The 12,506-nt window shown below is 36.3% G+C and overlaps 1 protein-coding gene across 2 annotated transcripts in view; it reads left to right on the forward strand.

Annotated features, from left to right (window-relative positions):
- sdccag8 (SHH signaling and ciliogenesis regulator sdccag8) overlaps positions 1–12,506 on the forward strand; it is a 101,999-nt gene that overhangs the window by 11,920 nt on the left and 77,573 nt on the right. For both annotated transcript variants that reach the window (XM_022684945.2, XM_049481550.1), the window contains exons 11-13: positions 296–430; positions 1,968–2,084; positions 4,924–5,066. In XM_022684945.2, the coding sequence (XP_022540666.1) occupies positions 296–430; positions 1,968–2,084; positions 4,924–5,066 (395 nt within the window). The remainder of the gene's footprint in view (positions 1–295; positions 431–1,967; positions 2,085–4,923; positions 5,067–12,506) is intronic.

Genomic DNA, 12,506 nt, shown 5'->3' on the forward strand with positions numbered 1-12,506 from the left:
AAAATATGCAGAAATGTGTGATATTTCTACTCTAATTTATTATTAGCTTGCTAAACTATTCGCTTGCCGTGGGAACTCTTAACTCATCCCCGGTATTTTGGTGTACAGCGCAGTGCCTCCTGCCCCCTGTCGTGTGTCCTCTCCCCACCATAAGACTAAAGACCTTGACCTTTTCTCAATCTGCTTTCTTGTCTTCTTTTTGTTTGTGCCACGAAAGCATGTAATCAGATTTTGATGAGATTTGGAGATTTGAAGTTAAATAAAAAAAAATATATATATATTTTTTCTTGTCCAGGTGACCTCTTTGACCCGGAGAGTGGCAGAACTAGAGGGACTTTTGGACCGAGGAGAGAGAGAGAAGAATTCTCTTAACACTCAGCTGGAGGAGGCCTTTAAGAAGCTCACCTCACAGGAGAGCGACAGCAGCAAGGTACAGCACATCACACTGACCGCTATACAGAGATTAATAATGTTTTAATCTGAACTTCACTGTAGACAGAGCAAGAAATTCATTTATACAACAGGGACGAAACAATAATCTACATTATTATTTCACAATTATTATTATTATTATTATTATTTGCTTGATGGTTATATAAAGCTAACAATTCTTTCTGCTTGGACAAAAAAAATCACACAAATACATTTATTTTAAACAACAAGATCTATAAAAGAAAAAAAAAAGAATAATAAAAACAAATAATAAAAAAATCATATTTTTTTAAATATAGCATCCTAATATGCTCTGCATTAAAGCTTTAACGTTTTGAAACAAATAAGTGTCATATTTTTATATTTTAATAAAGTGTTTAGAGTGGACTTTAAACAAGAATGTTCAGTGCAGTGTGAAGAGCCACTTTTGCTGCTATCATACAGTACCAGTCAAAAGTATGGAGACACCTTCTCATTCAATGGGTTTTCTTTCTTTTACATTGTGAATCTAACACAAAAGACATTAAAGCTATACAGGAATACATGTAATTATTTAGTAAACCATTTAAACATTTAATAAAAATCTTAAACAAACCAGAATATGTTTTATATTTTAGATTCTACCTCATTCAGCTTTTAGGACAGATCTGCACACTCTTGGTATTTTGATCTCAGTGTCTTCATGAGGGAGAGTCACCTGGAATAGTTTTCTCAGCGTCTTAAAGGAGTTTGTGGAGGTGCTGAACAATAGCTGCTGCTTTTCCTTCACACCCACCTCAGTTGGGTTTAGGGCAGGGGATTGTTTACGGGCAACATTGTTCCCAAATTTTAAATAACAATATTGTAATTTAGAGCATTGAAGAATGGCTGAAATAACAAAAAAGATGCAGAGCTTTCAGACCTTAAATAATACAAAGAAAACAAGTTCAAATTCATAAAGTTTTAAGAGTTCAGAAATCAATATTGGGTGGAATAACCCTGATTTTTATTCACAGTTTTCATGCATCGTTGCATGTTCTCCTCCACCAGTTTTACACACTGCTTTTGGATAGCTTTTTGCCACTCCTGGTGCAAGCAGATAAGCTTGGTTTTATGGCTTGTCTTCCTTTTGATTATATTTCAGAGGTTTTCAGTTTGGTAAAATCAAAGAAACTCATCATTATTAAGTGATCACTTATTTTTATATATATATATTGAAGAATGTATCTTTAGTAACTGTAATTCTCTTTCTACCACATATTTAATATTGTTTTGCTTTTATATCTAGTGAATTTGTAATGGAAATAAATGAGCACTAGATGGCAGTAGAGCTGTACAGATAGTAGGGTTTAGTTACTGGACTTATCCAGCAGGATTCTATGGAGTGGATGAAACGATAAGCTTACTCATTTGATACTTCAGCTTGTAGAGGTTTAGACTTGTGTTTTGCAAAACTGACAAGTTTGATGTAAAGTGACAGTGACTGTGACAGTGATGGTGACAGTGACAGCGCATGCCAGTGTGTTAACTGAAGTCTGTAGCTCTGTGTGTTCTAGGCGTGTGGAGAGCTGCGCTACCAGCTGAGCCAGGCCAATCTTAAGAGAGAAGAGGCCGAGAGGGAGCTGAGAGACACCAGCTCCAAACTGAGCCGTCAGCTCGAGCTGGCTGAACAGGTGAGAGAGGCTGGAGGGGTCAGTATGACTGTATGATTATTTAATGGGAATGGTGCAGTGGATTCTGAAGAATGCGCTGTGCTAAAATACCAAACATTTCATTAGGGGTGGGAAGTATGTCCCAAAATGATATCACGATATTTCAGGTATTGTTTCGTATAAAGATATTATTGGCAATATGACAAAACTGACAAATGTTTTATTAATGTGTTATGAATATGCTAATGCAGCAAAATGCATATTTTGCAGAATTATGTAACAGAACGCTAAAGTACAGACTTTTTAGTGCATGCATATGATATTAATATTAAAATACCATTAAAGCTTTCAAGCCACAATACTGCTCTCTTCACAATATGTTTTTTCTTTTTAGTTGTTTTAGTTGTTTTTCATTTTAAAAGTTATAACGTTGCTATTCGTACATGTATAACTCAGAATGGCCACTGCTCAAGCACCACTGGAACTGGAAGAGTTTATTACAGTAACTTCTGTGAGTTTGTAAGTTTGTAAGGGGTTCTACTGGCTCATGTGAAATGAATGAAATATCAGCGTAATCTATGTTTTAAATATAAAGCTCTGGGAAAAATTAAGAGATCACTTCAGTTTCTGAATCAGTTTTTCAGATTTTGCTATTTATAGATAAATGTTTGAATAAAATAACAATTGTTGTTTTATTATTTAAAATACAGACAACATTTCTCCTAAATTCCAAATTAAAATATTGTCATTTAGAACATTTATTTTCAGAACATGAGAAATGGCTGAAATAAGAAAAAAGATGCAGAACTTTCACACCTCAAATAATGCAAAAATAAATGAGTTTATATTTATAAAGTTTTAAGAGTTCAGAAAACAACATTTGGTGGAAGAACCCTAATTTTTATTTACAGTTGTCCTGCATCTTGGCATGTTCTTCTCCACCAGTTTTACACACTGCTTTTGGGTAACTTTATGCCACTCCTGGTGCAACTATTCAAGCAGTTCAGCTTAGTTTAATGGTTTGTGATCATCCATTTTTCTCTTGATTATATTCCAGAGGTTTTCAATTTGTTAAAATCAAAGAAACTCTTCATTTATAAGTTTTATTTTTTTCCAGAGCTGTATATTTTAAGTACCATAACCTTTAAAATAAATAACCTTGATGTACAGACATGTTTAGATAGCATTATCTGTTTATTATGTAACAGCATTATGCTGATTATTATGTTTATATAATCATTATATTAATTCTAAAATATATAGCTGCTACAAAAGTTTATTTAAGCAAAGCCGTAGAAGAACCTTTAAAAACATAGGATTTGAAGTTTTTAAAGTGCTGTATGCTTAAAGAACAGGTGGTTATAAATATTATTTACCAGTATAAAGGTTCTTCAATCTTAAAAAAAGTTTTAGGAATAGATAAATAGCACAGAAGATGCTTAGTAATAATATCAACATATCAACAGAGTCTAATACTAGATTTAGTTATGGCTTTGCTATAATGTCAGTTTGAACAGAACTGATTTTACAGAATTCAGGAAGCACTCAGCTGTATTCTTTATGGGTGAAAGCACTATTATGCATTAGGTAGTACGGAAAGCACTCCTCTCTATTCTGTAATACGGAACGCACATGATATTTTTTACTTATCAGACATAGAACTACAGGATTCAAAGAGTGGGTGAAGGAAGGATATGTTTAGGAAAAATAACAACTATAAAAAAATTAAGATATATACTGGATAGAATTTAAGGCTCTTATTATAGTCTGTACTATAATATAAACCTATCCACCTCAAATTATCTTTATAATGATGGTGCCACACAAAAACTTGGTGTCTTATTTATTTTGTTCATGTCTCATATTTTGATTATAGGACCATCTAATCATAGGACCAGTAAAACTGCCACAGAAAGATGTATAATATGTATATGTATAAATAAAACAGTAAAAAAACATAGAATGTAAAAATGATTGGTATGTGTAGAATAAATATCAACTGTAAATATCAAATATTTGTACTGATTGAATTTACGGCTTCTTACTAGGTAAAGATAATCTACCTCAATTCCAGCTTTATAAAAATAGCTTTTTCACAAAACTTTGTTTTATTTATTTTGTTCATGTCTCGCTTTTTGACATCATGGAAATCTTGTTAAACTTTACGTCTGTGTAAAAAAAATCATGATTACATGATCAATAAGAATGCCCCAAAATGATATTTAACATTAACTTTCACAACATGTAAAAAAAAAAAAAAATCTTACTAATTTGCCACACACAAACCTTTGTCTCCTTGCCACACACAAACCTGTGTCTCCTTTTTTGTCCATTTGTTACTTTTAGACGTAATGTAAAAATCTATTAGTTGTCCATTACATTGTGTTTTTATGCTTCAGTTGGAGATTAAGTTGTTGTTTTTTTTGTCTAGGTGAAGTAGAGATATGTGTAGGATAAATAACCTATAAAAATCTTGATTACAGGACCAATAAAAATGCCCCGAAAGTACATTTTACATTGACTTTCATTACAAGTTAAGAAGTTTTTTTCTTGCAATTATTAGATTACTAATTTGCTGCACACCAAGCTTGTCTCCTTTTTGTCCATTTGTCACTTTTAGGCATAAAGTAATGTATCTGTCAGTTGTTCTTTACATTCTTTTTTACATTGACTTACGTTAAAAATTAAGACATTTTTTTCTAATGTAACTTTGCTTTTTTTGTAGAAGCAAAGTTTTTGTCGAACAGCAGAAAATAGTGAACTAAAGTTAAAGTTAGGACAAATAACAACAGTTGACCAACGCAGCAGACCCTGCTTGCTATCAGCCCTTGGATCTCTCTCTCTCTCTCTCCGGGTTCAGGAAGTGCAGAAGCTGGGTGTGGAGTTGAGCGGCAGCCGGCAGCGTTTGGAGGAGGCCCAGAGGGCGGAGGGCCGAGCACGGGCGGAGGCAGCCGGCCTGGCCGAGGGGCTGAGCCGCGCCCAGCGCCAACTGCACCTCACCAGGTAACCCCCTTAATCCTATTACATGCCACAACACTGCGCCCGTCCGCTGGCCCCTGTGCACTGCCAGCAGCCTGGCGGGAAGGCCCATGCGCTTTATTAAAACGCCGCCAGCCACCGGCTGCCGCCGCCACAGTCCACCGTGCACCAGGGGAACAGGGCTGGAGCAAAGGGACGGACACACGCACAAGCACGCACACACACACACACATACACACACGCACACTGTCGCCCTCTATAACGTCACTAACCCGAGCACACTGCAGTTCCCGAGGTCAGCGCCCGGATTGTAGTGTTTTAAAGCAGTTTTATGTCTCTGTGATGCTGATTGTTTAACGTGAAGGAAATGTTTTGTGTGGCTTTTCTGAATCAGCCTCAGATTTGACAAAATCCTCACAGTTCTGCAAGGAGTTTGGGGGATTTGCTGAAAGTGTGCTAGAGAATAATCGTGTTTGGAAGAGCATTGTTTATTAGAAGGTTACTGTCTGTGACTCAGTAAAGAACACTTGCACAGAATATTTAATCAGTTAGTCTAAACTCTTCTGACAAGGGTCCTGTTTTAACCCTTTATTGTTGAGCTCAAATGTTTGGTAGAGCAGATTTGAGACACTAAATCATATTAAAGAAGGCTTTAAATCTAACCTAGAGTTTAGATTCTCTGCTTGAACCCACAACTTTTCCACAGAAATCCCTCAACTTTTATCCAGTTGGGTTTAAGAAAATAGTCTGCGACATAGGCGTCTGTTTTTTTATGTTATTTTTTTATTTTATATACAGCTATGGCGTGATAATCACAGTATAGCAAAGTACCAAATCAAACAGTGTTTTTAAAAAATTTATATAAATTCAGCGTTGAAAATTGGTTTGTTTAAAAATGATTTTCTATTCTGAAACCATGTTAAATTATATTAAATCAGAGGACTCAAAATGACAGTGTATGGGGAGGGTCCGATCTAAGCTCTAACCTAACCTAACCTGATTGTGCCACCTCTATCAGTCAGCTAGTATTATACTAGGCTGAAACTTCAACTGGAAGTCACTCTGTCTTTCAGAAGTATGTAAAGCTTCTCATTTCATAAATCACTCCACACATGAGGATTGTTTTAGTGGAATTTTCAAAGAAGCATGTTGTTTTCAGCATATTATAGTTTAAGAGGTTTCGATAAACAGAATTTATGAATAAATGTATGCAACATATAGTACCACTCAAAAGACGGACACACCTATTCTCATTAATATGAGAATTTTTTATGACTTGTAACATCGTAAATTTAATATTAAAGACATTAAAGCTGTACAGGAACACATGCAGAATTTTTTTGTAAACAAAGAGTGCTAAACAAACCAGAATATGTTTTATATTTTAGCCACATTCAGTTTTAAGGACAGATATGCACACTCTTGGTATTTTAATCTTAGTGTCTTCATGAGGGAGAGTCACCTGGAATAGTTTTCTAGGAGTTTCTGGAGGTGCTGAACAAAAGCTGCTGCTTTTCCTTCACACTGTGAAGCTCCAGCTCATCCCAAATCACCTTAAATCACCATCTCAACTGGGTTTCTGTCAGGGAATTATGAAAGCCACATTTTTTTTTGGTTTACCACATAATTCCATACGTATACATTTTACGCATCATGTCTCTAATATTAATCTACATTGTAGAAAGTAAATTAAATACATTAAAATGTTTTAAAAAAACATTGAATAAAAAGAATAAAAAGTGTCCTTTTGACTGTACTATGTACAGTACTTTTATATAATCTTTATATGCTTGTGGTTGTGTTATAATTTAGCCGTAAAACGTCATCCCAAACATTTAAAAGAACTGTATGATAAAAAAAAAGAACTGGGATCTTCAAGAAGTAAAAATACAATTGTTCCAAAAACACAAAAAGACAAATATATTTCATTGCTTTTGTTTTGGTAAAGACAATAAAGGGTTAAAGAGAAGGTCTCCAATTTTGCCTTAGTTTGTTCACACATTAACACAACCACAAACTCATTTAACCCTTTCAGGCACATGCAGATAATTTCTTACAAAATGTCAAATTTACTGATCTAGACAAATTAAAAAACGTTAAATTAAACCCAAGTGATTTGTGTTTTTAATTTTTTAGGTACAGGGCCAAGGTTGTTGACTATATGACTAAATGTTTTTTATTTAATTAATACATGTTTTAATAGCAGGAGTCTAATTTTTGCTGTACAAGTTGGTTTATGTGCTCCAAAATATCCTTATCAAATAAGCACCTTAACTGTCCACCGGGCTGCTAAAACCATTAGTTTTAGCAGGGCCAGGCCTAGCTTTGCATAAAAACTACAGTTCTTATATCACTTCCTCTGTTCTACTAAGAATTACCTACAGAAATCATTCAAAAAGTTTTCTTAAAGTGATCACCATACACATTAACACTTTAACAAAACCACAGTTTACTCACAACTCGTTGAACTCATTTAAGCTCCACAAAGTTTCGAGTCTGCATAGCTCAAGGCAGTGTGTTCTATCTTTGTGTTTCACTGACGAGCAGCTTTCTAAGAGATTTTTTTTGGTAAGTGGAACATATTGTAGGGCTGTACGTGTTTCTGACATCTTGCCAGCTCTGTTTTGAGCTTCTTCCTGACGATCTGAAACCTGTGACTTCTTTTGGAAATGCTGCTGGAATGCTTCTCTAAAAACTGAGCTGATAGAGAGTTGGTAGATTTTTATTTGCGTGTTTGGGTGTGTGTGGTTTTGTAGTTTTGTTGAGGATTATGTAAAGCATAAAGTCAAGTACAGGATGGTGCAAAAGTTTTAACACCCTTAGCCACATGATATGTATTAATTTAGAAGTAGTAAACACAGTCACTGTCGATCTGTTGATCAAATGTAAAACAACACAGTTACACTTCCAGGACTAGCTTGCAAACACTTTTTAGAAATAAATGTTTTGATGTTGTAGTTGGAATTTGTTTGTCTCTCTTGTTTGCAGAAGTTCTATAAATATATTTTTGGGTCATTGGGCTGTACAGATATTTACAAATTTCATGATGATTAGATCGAAGGAAGGTGAGGGCAATTGTAAAAGCTTATCGTTAGTTTGTACATCTTCAGGTAGTCTATGGTGGACTGTAACATATACCTTTTGGTCATTATTCTGTTTGTAGAAGCTGTCCAGCTTAAGCCTTTTTACAGGTAGGTTGATGTTTATATATGGGATTCAGGAATCAATTTTGAATATGTGACTGCATTTACACAACATCATAACATCAAAACACTTGATGCTTAATAAACCTGAATAAAATGTTCTTTTCTGGACTATAAGTGTTTAACCTCCTAAGATCTGAACTCTTGCATGGCATGCATTTTTATTTATCTTTGCTATTTTGTGCTAATTTGTTATTTGGGCTAATTGGTACCTGATTAGTGTAAACACAAAGAATGATCTTTTTACATGATGTCGTTTCTGAGAAACATGGTGTCCACATATGAGGACTTTAGTTTTGTATTTTGATAGAACACAATCAAGTCACAGTTAGTAATGTGCACAACATTTGTGCCTGAATACAGCAGCATTTTTTGCCCGAGTGCAAAACAAAAGTAGAAACAACAATTGTGCTCCTTTAAGCAGTACGGCATATTTAAAGTGCTGATTCAGCATGAAAATGTAACAAAGTTAAAAACAAACATTTACTGTATTTACTGTTCATTTATATTTCTGAACAAAATATAAACTGTAACGTGTTAAACTCTTCTGCCTTCACTAGGTGACAGAAAAAGGCCCTTGTAGAGCAAAATTTAGTGTTGTGGTTTAGGCAACCCAAAATGTGATGTCCACACGTGGACGCCAGGTTCGAGGAGGTTAATGTGGAAAAGATTTTGCATGATTGAGATTTTTGCCACTTGTCTGTTTGCATGGACAGCTTTAGCCAGACACCGTTGGTCACAGTCATTGCCACCCAATGTCCGCTATACCAGTATTACATCATAGAAGGCATTACCACTCACAGTGGACAGCACAGTGGGTGGTAATGCTTTCTGTGATGTATTCCCATTACACATGTTAAAATTAGTAATAGGTTGATGCACTTTTTTCAGCTCCGATCCGATGCCGATATAAAATTGAGATAAAATTGCAGATACCGATACAAATACTTTTGTACAAATAATTTAAGTTTATTCATATTACTATGTTTAAGGTTACATAATGAGGCTAAAACAGACCACACAGGCCTTTGAAGAGTATACACAAGTGCATTTATTGCAAATGCATTCAAAAGTAATTTATTTGACATAGTTTATATGCAAATACACAATAGTTTACTTTCAAATGAAATGTCTTAATTTTTATTATTTTATTTTATTTATTTTTAAGTTAAATATTAAATACTTTAAAAATAAAATTAGGGGCATTTTTGCAACGGTTGCGCAGGAGACTTTTATTTTGACAGGTAGCGTAGAGGATTAACTGCAATAGCTAACGGCTTTACCGTTGCTGCTAACTGTATTTCTGAGCTGAATTAATCAGTTTTTAATAACAGATTGATTTCTTAGTGCTGGTTAGGGTTGGTAGGATATGTGGTTTGATATTAGACGTGGATTATGGCTGTAGTTCACTCAAAATAGTTATGTATTACATTCACAATGCCGGAATGCATTTGCTAGCTAGGCTAACAGACCGCAGATCTTAATAGAGATGGTTAACGGCTAACTGGCGATGCTAACTGTATTTCCGAACTAAATAAATGACTGTTTTTTTTTTTTAACAGATGGGTCTGTTTGTACTGGTTAGTGTTTGTAGATCCTGTGGTTTTATAGGATATGTGAATTATGACTATAGTTTACTCCAGTCTGTAGTTTATACCTTTACAACACCGGAATGCAGCTGCTGTCAGTTCAGTGCTAGCTAGGCTAACAGACTGCTGGTGTTAATCTTTTTACCTCTCGGACGCTGACTTTACGTGTACGGTTCTGCTGTACAGCGTTTGCAAAGTTAAAACTCTCCAGATAATTTTTTTTTTTTTTGTAGACAAACAGCTAAAGTTTACTCAGTCAGCTGCAGACTGAAGCTGCTGGAGGTTCAGGGTAAACTGTTAAACTGGAATCCGGATCAGTGATGAGTTTCTTGTCAACGTTTTGGCGGGTTTATTGTCCAGCTCAAACTGTGGACTTGAATATGGATCGGTAACGTTAAGTGGATCGGCCATGCTCGCCCGATATCCGATTCGCCGAATTACGACGATATCGGCCCGATACCGATATTGTATCGGATCGGTCCCATCTCTAGTTAAAATGTGGCTCAAGGAATATAAAATGTCCCCACAATTTAGGAAAAGGAATACATTTGATTTTGATAAATCACATTGCCTTGCCATGAACAAACTTGTACAGATGTGGGAGATAACACCTTGCTATCAATTTGCTTATTTGCACTGTGGTGTTATTGAGCATCCATAGCCACTTTCATGTCACGATGGGTCATTTTTACAAAATAACCTCTGATAGCACTGATATCTTTGGCTCATCAGAAAGCTGCAGCAGTCTGCTGTTAGTCATGCTGAAGTCATAATGTGGGCAGATGAGTGTGTCTCTGCTCTGTTCTGTGGACAGGCTGTGTGAGCATCTGCCTGGCAGGAATCCCCTCACTACTCTTCCGGTTTTGGGCAGAGGCAGCAGAGCTGTATCTGACACCTCCATTTGTGCTGGCACAGATGTGGCACTTTGGCCTGCGGAGGAGAGGAAGGTCATGGGGTTGTAGCAGCTAATGGTGCACTGTCACCTGTTAGCTTTCTCTGACACTCTGTTTCTGTTGAAAAAGGGAAGACTTTTATAAAGGTTGTTTTGGATGCCAAAGAAAAATCACTTTCAGTGAATTTTTAAAGGAATGTTTTTAACCAAAAATATGCTAGAATTTCAAAATTTTGTTCTGCATTTTTAGTGATCTGAACAGTTTACCAAACCACAGACTATAAGACATACATAAACTCCTTTAATTTTCTCAAAAATCGACAGTGCGCCTTAATATGTATGATTTCTACCAGTCAGGTTGGAAGAAAAAGTAAAGCCCAACCACTGAAGTACAGCGTTATAAGGGTGAGAGTTCAGTGAAGTTTCTCTAGCACCAAGCAGCATTAGCATTAGCCGCTAACCGCAGCACTAGCTCTTTTGCTGTTCAGAGGTGAGTTTATCAGACTGTAGTCAGTGTGTTTGCCGTGTTAAAACAAGCTATGTGGGATGAATTGCTAGCTGATAGTGCCCTGGGTTACTGAAACATAACTGGTCCATTTAACGCTGCGGTTAGTGGCTAATGCTACTGCTTTTGCACATGTGTTTTTAGTGGAAAAAGCGGATTCTAAAGTGGATTTTAGCGGAAGGACACCTTCAAGTGAAAGTTTAAATACAGACATATGTAAAAGGTTAAGTTTGAGCAAGTCAGTGTCATTATTAAGGAATATTTAATATTTTAAATTAACAGTTGTTTTAATGAATGACAGAAGCAGTGTTACATTGTTTTTTTTTTGTACAAGCTTCTTTAGGTACTTTGTGTTGGCTTGGTGTTTTGAGATTTCGTAATGTTGCTTTCAATTCACAGACTGGTCGGAACAGGGTCACAGGACTACACATGCGGTAGTAGTAGTTTTTAAAGGGACAGTACATAAACACACAGTCTCGTTCTCATGTCTTGGTGCCAGACATGACAGAATACCTTCAGAAGTCTTGTAAATGTAATGTGTTATTGCCTCAACAGATTAGAGCTGTTTTGGTGGCGCAAGTGTTTTGGTGTACAGTAATCAGCAGTTGGTTTAATGTTTACTGGTGTATAAAAATGTTGCTGACTTGTTGTTTGGGCACAGGGGTTACAGGTTACTGAGGTGTTCTGGTCTGGGCTTTAGGTCAGCACAGTTTGTAGGCATAAGGATTGTGTAACAGCAGTAAAATCACATAACTGAGCTGGACACTGACCCTCCAGGAACACATTTGGATGAAAAAATTTGCCATTGTGTGTTTGATCCTCAGCTCTCCTTGACCTGCTACATTTCCACACCCAGCACCTGTCCTGTAGTGCCTCACAGCGAGCCGTTCTCCTCCCCCATCTCTCTGTGAGCGTTCCATTCTGCAGCAGTAAAGCGAGGCGATGTGGCAGCCTCAGTGGGTTTGGATGGCACGCTGGGTCCCGTCCCTGTGGAGGTAACATGCTTCTTGCAGCATCTGAGACAGAGCTGCACAGCTGCAGAGGAGGGACAGCATCTGTTCAGCAGAGAGAGGAGGCCGAGTATTACAGCGCAGTCATATATTGTTTATGAGGCATTATGAAGGACCATGCTGTTCAGGAAACATTAGTGAATAATTTGGGCCATTTGTTTACATTTGCTAAAGTCAGTTTGTACTTGAAGATCACATGTTTCATCTAGACTCAGCATACATTATTTGTATCTGTTAAAAGCCACATATGTTTTATTATAAGTGT

The sequence above is a fragment of the Astyanax mexicanus genome, chromosome 7 (genome assembly GCF_023375975.1).
Source record: "Astyanax mexicanus isolate ESR-SI-001 chromosome 7, AstMex3_surface, whole genome shotgun sequence".
NCBI classification, from domain to species: Eukaryota; Metazoa; Chordata; class Actinopteri; order Characiformes; family Acestrorhamphidae; genus Astyanax; species Astyanax mexicanus.